Source organism: Lactuca sativa, chromosome 7 (assembly GCF_002870075.4).
Source record: "Lactuca sativa cultivar Salinas chromosome 7, Lsat_Salinas_v11, whole genome shotgun sequence".
In the NCBI taxonomy this organism is placed as follows: domain Eukaryota; kingdom Viridiplantae; phylum Streptophyta; class Magnoliopsida; order Asterales; family Asteraceae; genus Lactuca; species Lactuca sativa.
In genome coordinates, this window is record NC_056629.2 from 54,990,062 (window position 1) to 55,012,044 (window position 21,983).

The following is a 21,983-nucleotide window of genomic DNA, read 5'->3' on the forward strand; positions in this document are numbered from 1 at the left end:
CATGTGTTGGTTATTTGATGCCCGAATGCTGCTTGCTTTGTGCTTTGTGGAACTCTTGAATGATGTGGGTCAACTACTAAATGAATATGATGATATTCAGGAGGTAGATGGTTGGCATCACGAGCAGTTCTTCAGCAGCTGATGGCAGAGAAGTGTGAGAACCTAGAGAGTAATCCTAAACACATGAGTGCACTGTTTAGAGGTGAGTCTTCGCTAGAGAGAGAGCATATGTAATGAGAATGGTGATCGAGAAGGTTAAGTAGTTACTTAGAAAATTTGGGACGCTCCGTGTGGAAAGTATGGGTAGATGTGGCAGGTAGTATGGGCCCATACTACTGAAAGCAGAGGACCCATACTCAAAACAAGGAGAATTTCGGAGTTTCTAAGTAGCAGTATGAGGAGAAGTAACATGGTTCGGATACCATGATTTGTAGCAAAGTGTGTTTTCGCCTTTATCAGTTACCCGGTTGTGAGTATTCAGACTGGGAGTGGGGATGGGAGATTGTGGGGCCAGAGGGCCATGACGGTTGAGCTTAAATGGAGTATACCCTGGGTGGGAAAATTTGAGTTTAGATCTCAAGGGTTTTGACTGGTGGGGTGCCAGTTGGAGTCGCAAGACTCAAATAGGGGTAGAGATGATGCATTGTGGAGCATTGCAGTTTGAGTTAAGTGGATGGGCGATGGCCTATGATGTCGAGGTTCTATTTTGATGATTATATAATTCCTTTTTCCCATTTTGAGAGGATGGGTGAGTAAGTTCTGATGTCATAGATTAGAAGAAAACCCTGTAGGGCATCAGGGAGTAGCGATATCAACACCAAGAGTATTTTGTTATATGAGAGCATTGAGTTTCATTCTTATGTCGGGAAGGGTATTGGTGAGTACTGTGACTAGCGAGGGCTCGAGTATATCTTGTTTGAGTTAGGTGTGAGTTGTGTATTAGCTACTATTTCCGAAATACGAGAGGAGCATATCGAGTTGTTGGTTTTCATGGCGATCCAGCAAATCGACTGTGAGAGTGAGGTCTTTCGTACTATGATGATCCTCATAGTGGGTTGATGAATGAGGTTTCAGGGAGGAAGTGCTGATCCAAGACCGTAAGAATAATTGCATGTACAACCGGATGAGATTTTGGGTGACGGGAGACAGTCATATTGGGAAGTTCCGAGGATTTCTTCTGAGAATCAGGATGTATGAAATTGCTTGGTCTTCTTGAAAGGTCATCAAGTATTGTATAGTGCGTTCCAAGAGTCAAGTGTGGTGTATCTGGTGAAACTGTGTGTGAAGTAGACTGTTGATATGTCAATTGGTGATGGTCGTTGAACCCTGAGTGGGAGAGGAATAGGTATTATGTTGAGAGGATCAACAATCTGTTCATATTGTGGTTAGAAGATTTGTTTATGGGGATTTGTGGTACGGACATACAAGACTTTGGTTATTGGTGGGAAGGCAAGGTGCAAAGTGAGAGGATGCATATTGTATACCTTCAGGAAAGAATGGGTTTATCCACGACGAGTAGCTGTGGGTTAGGGATCTTATTGTGGTCAGAGACTCTTCGAGTGAATAAGTGCTTCCCTAATCTTCAAGTTCTTAACTTGATAAGTGTTAGTGGATTTAAACAACCCAAGATCCACCCATCATATGTAACTGTAATTGCACCCAACCTTATTACCCTCGAACTCGAATTTGAATGCAGGTTTATATTGTCCAATTCACTTTATGTTGAAGCTCTTAAGTTGTCTCACTTCCATCTTCTCATTGATCGTATTGAGGGCGAAATCACAATCAAAAATTCTGAGAATTTGAAAACACTATTTCTCAGTTCTTCAAACATTCGCTCCTTACTTATTAAGTTTCCGTTTACAGAAACAATGGAGAATTTGTCATTGGATAGATATTCAGGTATACATGAATTTCGAGATTTGAAATTTAGCCTTAAGGATTTGTTCTGTGTTTTCCTTAACGTGACTTCTTTATGCTTTAAGTCAAGTGCTTGGTCGGATTTTAAGTTGTGGTATGGCACTTGGGATGGGATGAAAGCATTGAAAACATTTCGTGGGTATCTGATGACAGTTGACCTTTCGTTGACTCCATGCTTGGCTTGTGTGATGGACCAATGTATCAACTTGGTAGATGTCTCTTTATTTTTCCACCGTGGTGATGTATCGAGAGGTTTCATTGACAGGTGCATGGCTCGCTGGCCTAAAGTGAAGTGGAGATGGGGGATGTGGGAGGAAGAAATGGAAGCTGTTTGGATCACTGATGATCAACTACCTAAGAAACGCTAGAGGAGGAAAAACCAGATTCCATATAAAAAACAAATAAAATATAAAGATGTGTAAAACAGGATCAAACGGAAATAGTTCTGAAGGAAAGATTGACTAAAGATGGTATCTTTGATCATTTGGAAGCCACAGATGATAAGATGAAATGAAGAGGATTCTTGAGCAGGAAATAAGGTTTCCATCTAAGTAACTATTTAAATAAGTTTAATCATTGTTGCATCTTTTGGAATTCCCTTGTATGTTATGGTATTATGTTATTAATAAGGTTTTCATATGGTCATATGTAATCGGATCAACAGATGCTTATTTGCGGATAATATTAGTTTTGTTTGATGACACTATTAACTTTGTCTATATATTAATTTATGTTTATTTAACTTTTCTTAGCATTTCATTGATTCATTCAACAATTTATATTTATCAGGTGATTGACGTATAAAAAAAGTGCAAATTGCAGGAAATAACAATTTGGTTGGTATTTTTACCGATATAGACATCCTACTATTATTTTTACCCATAATAATAACATGTTTGTAATCTTTTACCAATTATAACAACGTTTACTGATGCCTAACTACTATTTATTCTTTGAAAAAACTTTCGCTTATGTGGATATTGATCAGTTGGCATCTTAAGTGAAGTCACAATTAACAACTCGGCCATCAAAGGATCTAACATGGACTCACAAATAACAACTCAACAATTTGAGGAACAATCGACTTCAATATCGACAGGAGCAGAAAAAAGGCAAAGCACGTTGCTATTTCGTCGTAATTTGCCCTATGAAAAAAAGAACAAATCACTTGTCAAGGACATGAATATTACAAAACATAGATATATTTCAAATACTTATTATCCTATTTAAAGTATTAATCTCTTCATAACGAGTGTAACAGAATTACAGAAATATTATATTAGAAAAACATTTCAATTTAAATATAAGATTTTCATGTAGATGTACGGTTCAAAAGTAAAATATTCTGTAATTTGATCGAGGTCGTTATCTAAATTAAAAATAAACCAACTAACCTAAGTAGATAGGGTAAGTCGGGTTGAATCCACGATGAGTTTGTGGTTAAACTTTGTGTCAAAATAATCAATAAAAGAATGTATTATTAGCAATTGTCACAAAAAAAGATTAAAGCAAATATCAATCAAAAAGCTTGGAAATTTATTAATTCAAACGAAAATCTCAGTGAGAAAACTAGAGTACTACCGGTTCAGTTATGAACAGTTTAGATTCACACATTTTCTTCCCTAAAATCATAATTCAATTACTTAGATGCAATTGGGGTTTATTATCTTGTAACACATAATTTTGGGCACACGATATGTTCATTCAACTAGTTGTCTTACTATCTATGCTTAAATAGATTAGGAACAATTAGTGAACTAGCAATAAAGTGTCTTACAACTACCTATTACCATATTAAGTTTTAATATCATAAGTTGGAATAATATATGTTGATTCAATCACTTCTCTTTATTTGTAAACTAATTGAGCTTGGAACAAATGATGAATTGACAATAAACTATTTTAATTATGACATCAAATAATTCATACAACCTAATTTCAATTATCATTACCAAATATCATCACATGTAACATAAAACAACAATTGAAATTAACCAGAATCAAGTAATAATTAATTGTGTTCATCCTAAACTCCTAAACATCCCCGGAAGTAACCCTAATGGTTTAGCCTTGCATTGGGTTCATAAATAAAATTTCTTGAATGAAATAAATGAAATGATTAATATAATCCATAAACAAAATTAGAATCATCAAAAAAATGTAGCCTAATGATTATCAAAGTATAGAACAATTAAACCTTAGTGAAGTAGAAATAATTTCACGAAAATTGATGAAGATTAACCAATGAAATGATCTTCACTTGTAGCTTGATGATGAAATCGATAAACTCTTGCCTTGAACCCAAATTGAAATGGAATAGATTTGTGTTTCCTAATGTTTCCAAGGGTTTTAGAAGCCTCAAAAACACAGGAAAAAACTCTGAAAATCGGAGGTGGAACCTTAAAAACAAATCCATAAGTCCCTATTTATAGTATGTAACTGAAGATTGTGAAATTGGATAATGTGGGACGTTGGACGTCCTAGAAGGCGTCTTAGACGCCTTGTATAATGCCTAGGCATTCTTCGTACATCTTTGCATGCCTTCTGTCGTCCTTCAAATACACTGAAAAATGACCTAAAACGGTCGACGTCCTAGGAGATGTCATAGACGTTGTGTATGATGTACTTCACAATTCCAAGCTCCTTACGTAACACTCTGTTCCAACACGAGATGACCCAATAACGCCCTGGTGTCCTAGGGGACGTCTTAGACACCTGGTAGGACGTCGATGAGGTCTCCTCATTTTCCAGCTCCGCAAGTTTTGGTAACCAATAAGACACCTTGGCGTCCTATGGGGGTGTCTTAGACGCCTGGAGGCATCCTTCATTTTCCATGCAAGTTTTGGTAACCAATAAGACATAACTAACACAAAATCAAAACACAAAAGTTGTAGCAAATCTTGTCTAGTTTCTAAAACTTCTTCACTCATGTTAATCGGAGCTCCAGAACTTGAAATATAACCAAAACAATGAAGCGTGGTCAATTTTCCCAACAATGTTTCTTCATTCCTTTAGCCATTTGTTTTACTTGAAGGTTCCGCCCACTTTTAGTACGATATATTGACCTACATATGAAGTTCAACAACTCATCAAAGTAATGTCGTTCATGGACAATTATACATCAATTCAACAGATTTCATAACACTTCAAAAAATCATGCCAAATTTAAATTAACTTTTTCAAAACCATTAATCATTACAAAACTTGTTTTCAAAATAGTAAAATATCAGAGTATCCCAGAAACAAGTCATAAACATGAGGAGTTTTACGATCACGCCTTTGCCTTCCCGCTATCATCTGATGTACCTAAAACAAAAACTGAAACTGTAAGCCCAAAGCTTAGTGAGTTCCCCCAAAATACCGATACACTACACATAACACATATACAAATAACATGTACTGGGTCCACAGCTTTTACAGACTAGATTACACCTGGGCCCACAGTGTGAGTCTGGATCGTCTTCCGTGCCCACATCTCACATCTGGATTGTCATTGAGCCCACAGTACAAGTCTGGTATGCCCTAGCCGGCCCTCAGCTCATATCTGGAATGCTCCCGAGCCCACAATACGAGTCTGACATGCCCTACCCGGCCCTCAGCTAGTATCTTGGAATCTCCTGAGTCCTCAGTATGAGTCTGGCATGCCCCGCCCGACCCTCAGCTCATATCTGGAATACTCTAGGGTTTGTTGGCTACCACATGGAGCAGTATAACCTCAACCCAACCCACATAATATGTTGACATATAACATAACTAATGCACATACAGCTAATCACATAGTAATACAGGTAGTCCTACAAATCTACCAAACTGGCATAGCAACTAGCATGCAACACTAACTCATACTCAACATACAACCAACTGCTAGGATAACATATCCAATGGGTCGGCGTTGGTGACTTCGACCCCTTAGTATAGTGAGGATAACTCACCTTGTAATGACCCGTCTCCGGTATGATGATTCCATGGTATTTATTTTGAAGTTGCAAGAGGGACTCGGCGAGTTCATAGCCTGACTCGCCGAGTAGGGACGGGATTTCGAGCACGTGTTAGCCGGCGACTCGGCGAGTCCATATTCGGGACTCGGCGAGTCTGCCTGTCTGGAAGAAACCCTAAATCCCCGGGTTGCTCACTATTTAAGCCTCCTTATAGCCCCCAATCTCGTCTCCTTCACCCTCAGAGAGCTGTGAGAAAACCTTAATCCGTTCTTGAGTGATTTAAGTGTTCTTGTGTGAAATTGTGAAGGCTTGAAGAAGGAGAAGAAGAAAGGAGCAAGGAGAAGAGGTGTAGAGAAAAGATTCAAGGGCAAACCAGAGTTCCTTGAGGTATTCTTCGGATTTCCTTCCCTTTTATGCTTTAAAACCCCATTAGAACTCTTCTAGATCTAGTTTGATGCTTTTCTCAAGCCTTATGATGGTATGGATGCCCTATTAGGTCGAGATATCCTTAGATCTGTTCATTTAGGAGTTGTAGAGCCCGGATCTATGGCCTTTTGTTGATACCTTGCATGAAAACCCTAGATCTAGCCTTTTCTTTATGCTTTTGAGATATTTTATCTTCATGGATGCATATGGGCACGTAAAGATAGAATCTTTACGTGCTAATCGAGTTAAGGGAGTCCAGATCTATAAGTTTTATGCACTGGATTCAAGCAGAATCGAGTTTTGAGTTGTTGCATGCAAGCGACTCGGCGAGTCGAGTCGAGAGTCCCCGATTTTCCCTTTTCGAGTGATGCCGAGTAGGACCAGTGAGTGGTAGAGTGGACTCAACGAGTTTGAGGTCAGACTCAGTAATGGAGGGACTCGGCGAGTTGTTCATACAACTCGGCGAGTCCAAGACAATCTTCTTAGCTCGAAGAACAACTCGTCGAGTTGTTCATATGACTCGGCGAGTCGGATGCAGACTGCCTAAGTTTTGATTCGAAAGGGAACTCGTCGAGTTGATGCCATACTCGACGAGTAGCAGCGAGTAGGGTCGAGAGGTGAGAATAGGGACTCGGCGAGTTGGCGGCCCAACTCGGCGAGTCAGGTCAACTATGGGTTGACTTTGATCAGGAAGAGTTGACTTTGACCAAGGGTAAAAGAGTCATTTTACCCCAGTGCAATGATTAGCATTGATTGAGTGTGTTTATGGACTTGTAGCCGGGGAGATACCGGAGCAGCAGCAGATAGCTTCCAGAGCCCTACACACAGCAGCCAGTTCACGAGGTGAGTCTCCTTCCAGTAGGAACCGGGTCTAAGGCCACAATGTCAGCCCGTTCAGCTAGTATTAGTTTCAGGACTCCGGTCCAATGCAGTAGTTAGTATGTTTGACGCCTTCGTGGCTCAGACAGGATGTATGTGTTTATGCTAGTTGACATGTTATGCTATGTTTAGTCAGTCAGCTTCGGACATCGGTCCGATGGAGGGGACAAGGTCCCAGTCAGTCAGCTTCGGACTTCAGTCCGATGGAGGGGACAAGGTTTCAGTCAGTCAGCTTCGGACATCGGTCCGATGGAGGGGACAAGGTCCCAGTCAGTCAGCTTCGGACTTCAGTCCGATGGAGGGGACAAGGTTTCAGTCAGTCAGCTTCGGACATCGGTCTGATGGAGGGGACAAGGTCCCAGTCAGTCAGCTTCGGACTTCGGTCCGATGGAGGAGGCAAGGCCCCAGTATGTGCTTTATATGTTATTATATGGTATGTGGTAGTTTGGGGGAGCTCATTAAGCTTCGTGCTTACAGTTTCAGTTTTGGTTTCAGGTACTTCCGCAAGCAAAGGGAAGAGCTCGGAATGATGGCATCGCACACAGCACAGCTTCAGTTTTCATCCTGGGAGTTGATTCAGTTCTTGATTTTGATATGTTATAGATATGATACAGTTTTCCTCACAGTATTTTTACTATGTTTGAGATACATCACGTGTGGTTTTATGATATGATACTTAGATTTATGGTTTTTGGTTATATTGAAAAATGAAATTTTTAGGTCGTATTTTTGGGTCGTTTCAAGTTGGTATCAGAGCCTTGGTTTGAGGGATTCGGATACACTTCCGGGTGTATCTGAACTCAAACTAAGGGAAAGATAAAAAGATTTTTAAAGAAAGGAAATGTTTTCTAAAGAATTTTGAAAGCTCTTAGAAAGAAAGAAATTTTAAACGAGATAAGGGTGTGGTGCATGCGATCAGCCGAGCTCAAGTAAGTACTCCCAAATTACCCATACAAGTTATTTGTGCAGTTTCAGTTTCAGTAGAACAACATGCTAGTATAGGACTAAGGATCTAGGAGGATGCCTTATGTGCCTGCTTTATGTGTTACAGCTTTATGAGTCTTGCATGCTAGTATTGAGTGAACAGCAGTAGGATAGCCTGTTTAGGTTATGCCTGATAGTATGAGCTTAGCATTGTATGCTAGTACAGTTTCCCCGTTATGGGGATAGGATTGCTTGAGTGTTTCTTGTGTTCGAATGCTGCTTGCTTCGTGCTTTGTGGGACTCTGGGTGATGGGAGTTAGCCATTAGGTGAACACGTCACACCACATGTGATCAGGGTTGAATAATCCCAGAGTGCTGGAATTGGCCCTATTCCGCAGCTCTTGTTTGAGTCCAACCGTTATAAGGACGAGTCTTTTACTTGAAGGATTATCTGAGCCTCGTCACATGTGATAGTGTTCAGGTGGTGGCTAATTAGCATTATAAGGAGGCCTTCAGCAGCTGAGGACTAGTTGAGTTGAGTCTGAGGTTTCCCTAAGGCAATCCTAGGATGAGAGTAGCAGAGATCAGTAGTAGTAGGAGTGACTTGGTGGAGTCAAGGCAGTTCTTGAGGAAAGTACGGATAGATGTGGAAGGTAGTATGGGCCCGTACTACTGAAAGCAGAGGATCCGTACTCGAATCAAGAAAGGCTGAGACAAGACCAGGAAGCTAGTTATAGTATCAATGATCCCTTGAGATATTTCAGTTTTCTGATTTAGTTGCGATGTGTTTCAGAATGGTGGTTTTGCATTCGAGACCAGCAGCCGGCAGTGGAGGTGCCGGGGAGGGATCAGGTTCAAGCTCGGGGGACGAGTGCATGGATGAGCAGACCCGAGAGTTTCTTTCTTCGGAGATTACACGCATCACTATAGAGCAGACTCCTGTGATATTCGGTTCGATCAAGGAGGGAATTCTAGAGCTGATGGATGAGAGATTGGGCACCTTCCGTGCCGAGGTGGCGGCCATGATGGGGTCGCGCACCCTTACATTCAGGGAGTTCAGGGCATGTGGAGCTCCGGACTATCATAGGGCGCGGGACCCCATAGCGAGTACTAGATGGTTGGCGGATGTGGCCAACGCTTTCCGCACTAGCAGGTGTCCCGAGGGGGACAAGGTCAGATTGGCGTCCTGTCTTCTGAAGGACAGGGCATGGGATTGGTGGGAGGAGGTCGGTCATACCATAGGAGATGATGCAGCATTGGACGCCATGACCTGGGCTGACTTCTCTACCAGGTTCAAGGCGGAGTTTGCACCGGTTATTGAGGTGCAGCAGTTAGCTAGGGAGTTTCAGGACCTCACCCAGACTACAGAGACAGTGGCGGAGATCACCGCCAAGTTCAGGGAGAGGGCTCTTCTCATTCCTCAGTACGTAGCCGATGAGGAGATGAAGAAGGCCCGTTATCATGAGATGTTGTGGAGCGATATCCGCCAGTTTGTGAGCTGATACAACTGTAAAACGCTGGATGACATGATTACTAGGGCTCGGGAGAGGGAGATTGATCTCGAGATGGAGAAGAAGAGGAAACCGGAGGCGGTTTCGGGTACAGGCAGTTCGGGCAAAAAGCCCAAGGTTTCAGATCACAGGTCCAGGAGTCAGCCGAGCCACAGTCGATGTGGCAGGTGTGGGAAGATGCACGATGGGGTGTGCAAGGCAGGGAGTTCCGGCTGCTTCAAGTGCGGTCGGATTGGACATTTGAGCAGGGATTGTATGGCCCCTGCTACTGCCGTTGCAGCATCAGATCTGATTTGCTTTCAGTGCAATCAGAGGGGACATAAAAAGTCCCAGTGTCTGAGTTTAGCCATAGCAGGGAAGGTGGCTGCACCTGCCCCTGCTACCTTGAGGATTACAGATGGCCGGAAGGGCCGAGCTGATGCGCCAGTGGCGAAGAGTAGGGCGTTTCAGATGACAGCAGAGGAGGCGCGAGCGACTCCTGATGTGGTGACGGGTATGTATCTTCCCTTCATCTCTTTATTATTATTGATTGAATATTGCTTATGATTGTATGTTTTATTTAGGGTCATTCTCTGTCAACGACATTTCTGCTATGGTATTATTCGATTCGGGGGCTACCCGATCATTCGTATCACTTGCGCTTAGCAAGAGATTTAGTAGAGCTCCAGGGGAGTTGGATTGTCCATTAGAGGTTGAGATAGCAGATGATAGGACCGTGAGGGTCGGCAGAGTGCATAGAGGGTGTTCTCTTCAGTTGTTTGATGAGCAGTTTTCAGTGGACCTGGTTCCTATTCCCCTGCGAGGGAATAAGGTTATCGTGGGCATGGATTGGCTAAGCCCCAATGGGGCGGTGATTGATTGTGAGCTTCAGCTAGTGAGGGTTCGCACTCCCAGTGGGGGAGAGTTAGTGATTCAGGGCGAGAGGCCACAACGCGGACCAACCTTTTGTTCCGCCGCAAGGGCGATGCGCTATGTTCAGCAGGGTTGCGCCGGTTATGTAGCTTACGTCTTGGATGCCCGGGAGAAGGGCAAGACGACAGTTGATGATGTTCCTATAGTGCGAGACTACTCGGATGTGTTTCCCGAGGATTTGCCGATACCTCCTGAGAGGCAGGTTGAGTTCAGGATCGACCTGATTCCTGGTGCGACTCCGATAGCCAAGGCACCGTATCGACTAGCTCCCCCTGAGATGCAGAAGTTGTCTACGCAGCTGCAAGAGCTGCTAGACAAAGGTTTCATTCGGCCGAGCAGTTCGCCTTGGGGAGCGCCAATCCTATTTGTGAGGAAGAAGGATGGGTCGCATCGTATGTGTATAGATTACCGGGAGTTGAATAAGGTAACGGTGAAGAACCGTTACCCACTTCCGAGGATAGATGATTTGTTTGATCAGCTTCAGGGAGCGTCTTGGTTCTCCAAGATCGATCTACGCTCCGGTTACCATCAGATGCGGGTTAGAGATGAGGATGTACAGAAGACTGCTTTCAGGACCAGGTATGGTCATTATGAGTTTGTGGTGATGCCATTTGGTCTCACCAATGCTCCAGCCGCGTTCATGGATCTCATGAATCGCGTGTGCAGGCCGATGCTGGATCGGTCAGTGATAGTATTCATAGATGATATCTTTGTGTATTCCAAGACGCAGGAGCAGCACGAGGAGCACCTGCGGGAGGTGCTGGATGTTTTGAGGAGGGAGAGACTTTTCACCAAGTTCTCTAAATGTGAGTTCTGGTTGCGCGAGGTGCAGTTCCTTGGTCACCTCGTCAACCAGAAGGGTATTTTGGTAGATCCGGCCAAGATAGAGGCCGTGATGCAGTGGGAGGTCCCGAAGTCTCCATCTGAGATTCGGAGCTTCCTAGGGTTGGCAGGGTATTACCAGAGATTCATTCAGGATTTCTCCAAGATAGCAGTACCGCTCACCCGACTGACCAAGAAGTCGGTGGTATTTCGTTGGGGGCCTGAGCAGCAGGCAGCGTTCGAGACCCTCAGACAGAGATTGTGCGAGGCTCCGATCCTTACCTTGCCAGAGGGAGTAGAGGACTTCGTAGTCTACTGTGATTCCTCGATCACAGGTATGGGAGCAGTGTTGATGCAGCGAGGCCATGTGATAGCTTACGCCTCGAGACAATTGAAGCCTCACGAGGCTAATTATCCTACCCATGATTTAGAGCTGGGGGCGGTTGTGTTCGCCCTCAAGATTTGGAGGCACTATCTTTATGGGGTCCGTTGTACTATCTACACGGATCACAAGAGTTTGAGGTACCTTATGGATCAGCCGAGTCTGAACATGAGGCAGAGGAGATGGTTGGATGTGCTAAAGGATTATGATTGTGAGATCCGTTACCATCCAGGGAAGGCCAACGTGGTGGCCGACGCCCTAAGCCGCAAAGTGTCGGCAGCCCCTATCAGGGATCTGTGTTTGAGGATGACAGTGATCACTCCATTGTTGGAGCGGATCAAGGAGGCTCAGGTTGAGGGCCTCAAGGAGGAGAGACAGAAGTGTGAGAGGATAGTGGGCCGAGTAGCCTCGTTTGATTATGACAGTCGGGGATTGCTGACGCTTCACGGGAGGGTGTGGGTACCGTACTGGGGTGGAGTACAGCAGGCGCTGATGGACGAGGCTCATAAGTCTCGATTTTCTATCCACCCAGGGGCGAAGAAGATGTATCGAGATCTTCGACCCGATTATTGGTGGCCCTGCATGAAGCGGGACATCGCCTGGTATGTCGAGAGATGCCTGACCTGCAGGAAGGTCAAGGCAGAGCACCAGAGGCCTCACGGCAAGATGCAGCTGTTAGACATTCCAGTGTGGAAATGGGAGGACATCACCATGTATTTTGTCACCAAGCTTCCCAGGACCGCACGAGGAATGGATTCGATATGGGTAGTAGTGGATCGGTTGACGAAGAGTGCTCATTTTATCCCGATCCAGGAAAGTATATCGGCAGAGAAGCTAGCCGATATCTATGTGCGAGAGATTATGGCACGTCATGGAGTGCCGGTATCGGTGGTGTCAGACCGAGATGTCCGTTTTACATCCAGATTCTGGAAGCGGTTCCACGACGAGATGGGTACTCGTCTCCATTTCAGCACCGCTTTCCACCCTCAGACGGACGGGCAGAGCGAGAGGACGATTCAGACTCTCGAGGACATGCTTAGGGCATGTGTTTTAGATTTCGGTGGCAGTTGGGATACGTATCTTCCGTTAGCGGAATTTTCGTATAACAACAGTTATCATGCGAGCATTGATCGACCTCCCTTTGAGATGCTTTATGGGAGGAAGTGTAGGACCCCGATTTGTTGGGGCGAGGTCGGTCAGCGAGTCATCGGGAGCACAGAGGTGGTGCTCAAGACGACCAAGTTGATCCAGCAGGTCCGTAGTAGACTGCAGACTGCGCAGAGTCGGCAGAAGAGCTACGCCGATAGGAGGCGTTCAGACTTGGAGTTCTGGGTGGGTGATATGGTCCTTCTGAAGGTCTCACCTTGGAAGGGTGTCATCAGGTTCCGGAAGAAGGGCAAGTTGGGTCCCAGGTTTATTGGTCCTTTCAGGGTTTTGGCATGGGTGGGTCGGGTTGCTTATCGATTGGATCTTCCTGAGGAGCTTAGTCAGATCCACAACACTTTCCATGTGTCTCAGTTGAGGAAGTGCTTGGTGGATGAGTCAGCAGTCGTTCCCCTAGAGGATATTCAGGTTGATAGCAGCCTGAATTATATAGAGAGGCGGGTCGTGATTCTGGACCGGAAGACCAAGACCTTGAGAAACAAGGAAATTCAGTTAGTGAAGGTGCAGTGGCAGCACCGGAAGGGGTCTGAGTGGACGTGGGAGGCTGAGGAGGAGATCAGAGAGCACTACCCAGAGATATTTGCAGATTCAGCCGTAGCAGACTTCGAGGACGAAGTCTGAGATAAGTGGGGGAGAATTGTAATGACCCGTCTCCGGTATGATGATTCCATGGTATTTATTTTGAAGTTGCAAGAGGAACTCGGCGAGTTCATAGCCTGACTCGCCGAGTAGGGACGGGATTTCGAGCACGTGTTAGCCGGCGACTCGACGAGTCCATATTCGGTGTGACATCCCCAAAATCACGGCCAGAAAAGACCGATTTTGTTTATGCTTTATAAAAATCAGAGTACTTCATTTTATAAAAAGGTTGCGGAATTTGTTCCCAGAAAAACATGGTAAATATGTTATTAAAACATTTTCGAAGAAACGTATTTATTTCATTTTAAAATGTTTGGGATGTCATCCTTAATACCGAAACATAAGCATAAACAGACTTACAATGATTTACACTAGTGATCTACATCTCTTTTAAATCTCTCAGTGTAATGTCACTTCACTTCGTCACCTGTGATATACATAAACTGAGTGGGTCAGGTTGGGAAACCTGGTGAGTACATAGGGTTTTCAACCCACAATAATATAATTATTATGTTCAATCAAACAATCAACCCAATTACCCATCCCCATTATCTTCGTTACTCTTTAAGGATTTAACCTAAGAGTCATCTATCCTGCATTCGTTTATTCCGAAGTCCCTTACTTCCAGGGTCATGGGACTGGCACTAAATCCATAGCTGCCAATGTTCGTTCATAAAGCACTAATTCCATAGCTGCTATAGTCTATTCATCGGGTACTAAATCCATAGCTACCAGTCTTTATCTAATAGGTACTAAGTCCATAGCTACCAATGTTCAACAGGTACTAAGTCCATAGCTACCAATTCCTACAGGTACTAAATCTTTAGCTACCAGCGTCTAACTAATAGGTACTAAGTCCATAGCTACCAATTCCAAACAGGTATTAAATCCATAGCTACCAACGTCTAAAAGGTACTAAGTCCATAGCTACCGGTGTTTGTCCCATAGGCACTAAGTCTATAGCTGCCAATGTATACTCACGTCATCTTCTATCTCTCATCATTCATCTACCCATCTCATACCCAACATTTTCGTATATATAAGATACGTATACAGTTTAAGTCCTTTAAAACATGTATAAAACGTCCAACCAGCATAGACAGCAAGTATTCAGATAATATGCACACATAGCACGTAGTTTATATAAAATACTTCATATCTATGTGTAAGATGAAAGTAACTATGCACTCACAACACGTAATATATATTAAATACTTCATATCTATGTATAAGATGAAAGTAACTATGCACTCACAACACGTAATATATATTAAATACTTCATATCTATGTATAAGATGAAAGTAACTATGCACTCACAACACGTAATATATATTAAATACTTCATATCTATGTGTAAGATGAAAGTAACTATGCACTCACAACACGTAATATATATTAAATACTTCATATCTATGTGTAAGATGAAAGTAACTATGCACTCACAACACGTAATATATATTAAATACTTCATATCTATGTGTAAGATGAAAGTAACTATGCACTCACAACACGTAATATATATTAAATACTTCATATCTATGTGTAAGATGAAAGTAACTATGCACTCACAACACGTAATATATATTAAATACTTCATATCTATGTGTAAGATGAAAGTAACTATGCACTCACTTGAGAAGGTGGTGATTCCAAAATCGGGCAGCGCTTGCTTCTAACGATTCTATTTTCCTTCGACGAAACCTAGCATTATTATCGCTAAATTTTAGTCTAATATTTACCGTGACCAACTATTAGTCTTAGTATTATTATTATTATTATATAAGCGTTAAACAATATTTTCCAACCACTATGTACAGACAGGGGCCAGACATAAAACACCGGAGGGCAGGACCATTTTGGCATATAGCACTTCTGAAATCCAACAACCCTATGCGGCCCTTTAAACCAGATTCCCCGTACCGCGAGTTGTTAAAAAAAAATATTATAACGACACTTATATAAGTTATAATAATAGCTCAAATATTTATTATAAGTTCATAATAACAATACTAATTTTAAATATAAGCTATATTAAAATAAGGTAAGCATAACTTACTTACAAGGGGGTTTTAGCTAGGAGTCGGGCTCTGCATGGGCAGAACTTCGTCGCTGAATCTTTCTAAGAAAGATTTGTGTAGCGCTTCAGCGCTCACCTTACTATACTAAGCTACAGAAAGAGAAGTCGAATCACGAGGGACCGAAATGCTCGGGGGATAAGGAGAGAATGACTCTTGAATCAAGAGAATGGTGTAAGAAATATGAGAGCCCAAGCCTCTTATTTATAGTAATTGAATTTACAAAAACTACCCCCCATAATTAGTTAATGACCTTATAGTTATATAAACAACTAAACACCCCTTTATAATACTATTTTAAATAGATTTAAAGATATTTGTACTAAACTAATGTCGAAAGAACTCAACATTAGTCTTATAATGACCGCATCGTCGATACCTTTCTAATGATATATACATATGTATATATATGTGTACGTATATATGATTTATACTTTATTTTAATACGTAAATATGCTATTATAATTTGTAACTCGTTCATACGAACTCTGTTTTTGACGTTCTTTATATCCATGCGTAGGTGGAGACGCACTCTACAACTTTCGTTTAGACTCCTTCGGCTAATTTTGAATTTATTTTTAAAGTTATATTTTTAACAGGCCGGGACAGGATTGGTCCGTTATAATCTCATAACTTCTTCATCCGATGTCCATTTTCGTCTGTCTTTTTATTGTTACGCTACTAATAATGAGATCTTCAATTCTCGTTTAGGTTGTGTCGGCTAAAAATCGCTCGATCTAATATTCGAATTTCGGACTGTATACTGCTAATCCGAAACTTCGAAAAATCGTAACTTCTTCATACGAAGTCAGATTTGGGCGTTCTTTTTATCGAAGTTCTTAGTTTAACATATTCTACGACTTTCGTTTAGAGCGCTAAATCTAAATCTCGCTCTATCATAAATTTACTATTTACGCTTCCCGACGTCGTGCCGGTTCCGACGCGAAACTTCGACGGGTCATAACTTCTTCGTTATAACTCGGATTTCGGCGTTCTTTATATGTACGGAAACCCTGTGACATATTCTACAACTTGGTTAAGATTATTTATTCTAAATAATCTTTTTGTCGAAAAGTCGTTTTCGACCCCTATTGCCTCTAAATTGACTAGCCCGGATCTGCGGACGTTACATTCGGGACTCGGCAAGTCTGCCTGTCTGGAAGAAACCCTAAATCCCCGGGTTGCTCACTATTTAAGCCACCTTATAGCCCCCAATCTCGCCTCCTTCACCCTCAGAGAGCTGTGAGAAAACCCTAATCCGTTCTTGAGTGATTTAAGTGTTCTTGTGTGAAATTGTGAAGGCTTGAAGAAGGAGAAGAAGAAAGGAGCAAGGAGAAGAGGTGTAGAGCAAAGATTCAAGGGCAAACCAGAGTTCCTTGAGGTATTCTTCGGATTTCCTTCCCTTTTATGCTTTAAAACCCCATTAGAACTCTTCTAGATCTAGTTTGATGCTTTTCTCAAGCCTTATGATGGTATGGATGCCCTATTAGGTCGAGATATCCTTAGATCTGTTCATTTAGGAGTTGTAGAGCCCGGATCTATGGCCTTTTGTTGATACCTTGCATGAAAACCCTAGATCTAGCCTTTTCTTTATGCTTTTGAGCTATTTTATCTTCATGGATGCATATGGGCACGTAAAGATAGAATCTTTACGTGCTAATCGAGTTAAGGGAGTCCAGATCTATAAGTTTTATGCACTGGATTCAAGTAGAATCGAGTTTTGAGTTGTTGCATGCAAGCGACTCGGCGAGTCTGAAGAACGACTCGGCGAGTCGAGTCGAGAGTCCCCGATTTTCCCTTTTCGAGTGATGCCGAGTAGGACCAGTGAGTGGTAGAGTGGACTCAGTGAGTTTGAGGTCAGACTCAGTAATGGAAGGACTCGGCGAGTTGTTCATACAACTCGGCGAGTCCAAGGCAATCTTCTTAGCTCGAAGAACAACTCGTCGAGTTGTTCATATGACTCGGCGAGTCGGATGCAGACTGCCTAAGTTTTGATTCGAAAGGGAACTCGTCGAGTTGATGCCATACTCAACGAGTAGCAGCGAGTAGGGTCGAGAGGTGAGAATAGGGACTCGGCGAGTTGGCGGCCCAACTCGGCGAGTCAGGTAAACTGTGGGTTGACTTTGATCAGGAAGAGTTGACTTTGACCAAGGGTAAAAAAGTCATTTTACCCCAGTGCAGTGATTAGCATTGATTGAGTGTGTTTATGGACTTGTAGCCGGGGAGATACCGGAGCACCAGCAGATAGATTCCAGAGCCCTACACACAGCAGCCAGTTCACGAGGTGAGTCTCCTTCCAGTAGGAACCGGGTCTAAGGCCACAATGCCGGCCCGTTCAGCTAGTATTAGTTTCAGGACTCCGGTCCAATGTAGTAGTTAGTATGTTTGACGCCTTCGTGGCTCAGACAGGATGTATGTGTTTATGCTAGTTGACATGTTATGCTATGTTTAGTCAGTCAGCTTCGGACATCGATCCGATGGAGGGGACAAGGTCCCAGTCAGTCAGCTTCGGACTTTAGTCCGATGGAAGGGACAAGGTTCCAGTCAGTCAGATTCGGACATCGGTCCGATGGAGGGGACAAGGTCCCAGTCAGTCAGCTTCGGACTTCGGTCCGATGGAGGGGGCAAGGCCCCAGTATGTGCTTTATATGTTATTGTATGGTATGTGGTAGTTTGGGGGAGCTCACTAAGCTTCGTGCTTACAGTTTCAGTTTTGGTTTCAGGCACTTCCGCAAGCAAAGGGAAGAGCTCGGAATGAAAGCATCGCACACACCACAGCTTCAGTTTTCATCCTGGGAGTTGATTCAGTTCTTGATTTTGATATGTTATAGATATGATACAGTTTTCCTCACAGTATTTTTACTATGTTTGAGATACATCACGTGTGGTTTTATGATATGATACTTAGATTTATGGTTTTTGGTTATATTGAAAAATGAAATTTTTAGGTCGTATTTTTGGGTCGTTTCACACCTCTTAATTGTCGAATCGAAGTGATAAATTCAAACTCTCGAACCACGGCCACGAACTCCACCACCTTTATTTACCATAAGACCATTTCCATAAATATCCAATTTACTAAAACACCCCAGAAGTCAACTTGTCAACCATTGGTCAAAGTCCAAGTCAATGGTCAAGGCCAACGATCCATGTTGACCTGACTCGTCGAGTCCTTCCAAAACTTGAGTAGTCGTGAAATCCCCTGTTGAATCATCGACTTTCCCTGCAACTTGCCGAGTTAATGCATGTTCAAAAGTCGGGAGAACTCTAGCTGACTCGCCAAGTCATCCTACTGACTCGCCGAGTCCATGTAGAAATCCTTGCACGACAATCTTCATCGTACTAGTCGAGTTGGCCATGCAACTCGTCGAGTCACTTCAGTCCTTTCTCCATTCAGATGCTTTTTAAGCCACTCCAAGCTCCATATTGCAGATCAAGCTTCCCAAAGCATGTTTATCACGTGAAGTTGCAAACTTTACGTTTATGCAAGGCTCTAAATGCTTAGAATGTCAAATCCAAGTTTATAACGGGGTTTAACTCAAAAGGGAAGGTTCACACTTACTAAAGATAGATACTTTATAGCTATAGAAACCAAGAAAAGCTCATATCTGAAGTTGAAACTTCAGATCCTAACCCATACCAAAAAATGGCTAATATATATATATATATATATATATATATATATATATATATATATATATATATATATATATATATATATATATATATATATATATATATATATATATATATATATATATATATATATATATATATATATATATACATGCTAGAAAATCCCTAATCTTCAACATAAAGAGATCTAGAAAGAGGGAAGGTCAAGGTAACGACTTGTTACCTTCAAACTGATGCCAAGAAGCAGAAGAGTCACCTTCCAAGCTTGAAAATCACACAAGAATGGAGCACACACACGAATTAGGGTTTCTTGACTCACAAGGGGTTGTAAGGGGAGGCTAAGGAGGCAAAGGATCCTTAAAATGGGGTGCAAAACCCCGAAAATTAGGATTTCATCCTTCAGTTCCAACTCGTCGAGTCGTGTCCTCCGACTCACCGAGTTGGTCACTTAAACACATGGCAAAAAACGTTCCCACTCGACGAGTCAGGGCATCCAACTCATCGAGTAGACTTTTCAATATGAAAAAAATAAAGCTGAAAATTAATACCTGAGAGTCGGGGCGTTACAAATTTACGACAATTTAGTATTTTCATAAAATAGACTTATCATAATTTCAAATCTGTTAAATATTTTCCATCTTTTAATATATAGTAATTCACTAATGCATAAATAATATTACATAATGAGTATTTCTTAGGTATATTTAATTATGAGTTATGTCACACCCCGAAACCAAGAACAGCGGAAACGTTCTGGGGCAGAGGACGTCATGTATAGTATCACAACAATGTAAAGTAGTAAACAAGCAACAACATCATCCATTGCATTAATAGTATAATTTTAATACAAGTGTGTTCTTTCATAGAATAATACATGAAAATAAGTAATCAAAATAAAAGACGAATCTCTTCATATAGTATGTAATAGTATCTCTTCATATAGTATGTAATAGAATCTCTTCATATAGTATGTAATATATGTGTATAGACTCATGAATGAACTAACTCTTGTGTGTTCCCTTTGTGCGGGGAATAGCAAGTAGTATCTCCTAACTATACCTATTATAGTTACTAGTAATGTATGTGTATAACCGAAGTATGCCTTTGCTACCCAAAGGTACTGAATTGACTGATAGAACTTTTATGTCTATGTATGTATACATAATATATAACTAATATTTAGACGACATTCGGACAAAAACCGATACCCTAAGGCCGCATCCAAACAAGGAAAAGGAATTAAAGCGAGCTAGCAGTCCTAAGTCCTTTAAACATTACTTATATCACTATACATACATACATATATATATATATATATATATATATATATATATATATATATATATATATATATGCATGCAATTGCCAATATAAAAGTTTAAAAGAAGTTTTGTAAAACATTTGATAAGTTTAATAATAAGAATTGATGACTTGATGTCAAATCATAAAACGGTTTAAAAGCAGTTTGTTTGATATAAACAGTTTAAAGCATAAGAAATCATTTGTTTGAAACACAATTATAACAGAGTTTGAAAGGAAACATACAGTATGTAAGACAGTTTGATAAAGAGTTTAACATGTAAAAACGTTTTGAGAAGTCATTTTGAAATAGTATACTGAGTAAAAAAGCTAAAAGTGTAGTGAATCCATTTATATGCTAGTTATTAATCACATGCGATTGATATAATAACTAGTATGATTAAACTTATATCCCCCCCTGATAAATGCATTTAAAAACATGTAAATGCATTTAAAAGGTTGGTTAAGGGGGTATGAACTCACCTGTAGTGAGTGGATTGTACGGAAGTGTTGGACAAAGTGCAAGGTGTTTAGTGAGGACTTGAACACACACAATGATCCTAAATAACATATAATAACACATATATGTATCCAATTAGTCATTTAACAACTAATTAACTAAGTTAAGACACCCTAGGACATGAAAACACTTTGATTCAATTGCTAGGAGGCCATTGGGTTGCAACAAAGGAGTGTAAGGCATTGCTATTGAGTTTATGGCCCAAGGACCACACTTAATGGAGTTTACGACCCAGGGGAGTTTACTCCTGGCCGTAAACTCTCTAAAGGGTCATATTTAGAGGCTTAAAAGTATAGGGTCTCAAGTGTTTAAGTGTTCCAAGGTTAAACAAGGGTCTATATGAGTTTAAGGTCCAAGAAGTGACCTTAACATGACTTTACGGCCTAGGGACCATTCCTCCATGAGTTTACGGCCGTAAACACATGGTATTGAGTACCAACTCAAAGTTTAATGTCCCTAGTTCATTGGTGGAAGGTTCTAATCCAAGTTCTAGGCATAAGGAAGGAATTTAGGGCTTTAATGCACCCTTAAAGGGAGTTTACGGCCTTCGGAGACCCTTGGCCGTAAACTCTCATCCAACACTCAAATCTTGATGTTTCTAAGACCTAAACATGTTTAATCTAGTACATAACAAGCTAGAGCAAGAGTACTTACGATATAGGGGCTTGAAATGGTCGGTTTTGGCCAAGAACATTGGTGTGTGTTCTTGGTGTTTCTTGAAGATCTATGAAAACATGATTTTCATGAATGAAATCATGAGAGAATGCAAGATTAAGAGGTGTATCAACTAATCAAGGAAGAATACTTACTAGTTTTAAAGATCTAAGGTGAAGATCGGGATGATAGTTGAGAGGATTTGAAGGAAAATCAGCCAAGGAAGTGAAGGAACGAAACAAATCACCAAAACTAGATCATATGGGGTGAGTTTACGGCCC

At 41.7% G+C, this 21,983-nt stretch overlaps 1 protein-coding gene across 1 annotated transcript; it reads left to right on the forward strand.

Moving 5' to 3' along the window:
* The first annotated feature begins 1,400 nt into the window (after window positions 1-1,400).
* On the forward strand, window positions 1,401-2,288 carry LOC111883831 (F-box/LRR-repeat protein At4g29420). The gene has a single exon (XM_023880154.1). The coding sequence runs from the start codon at window positions 1,401-1,403 to the stop codon at window positions 2,286-2,288; it is 888 nt and encodes a 295-aa protein (XP_023735922.1).
* The last annotated feature ends 19,695 nt before the right edge of the window (window positions 2,289-21,983 follow it).

Bases quoted from the DNA above. Each gene is read 5' to 3' on its own strand.
- LOC111883831 (XM_023880154.1), top strand. From the start codon at position 1,401: ATGGGGATTTGTGGTACGGACATACAAGACTTTGGTTATTGGTGGGAA.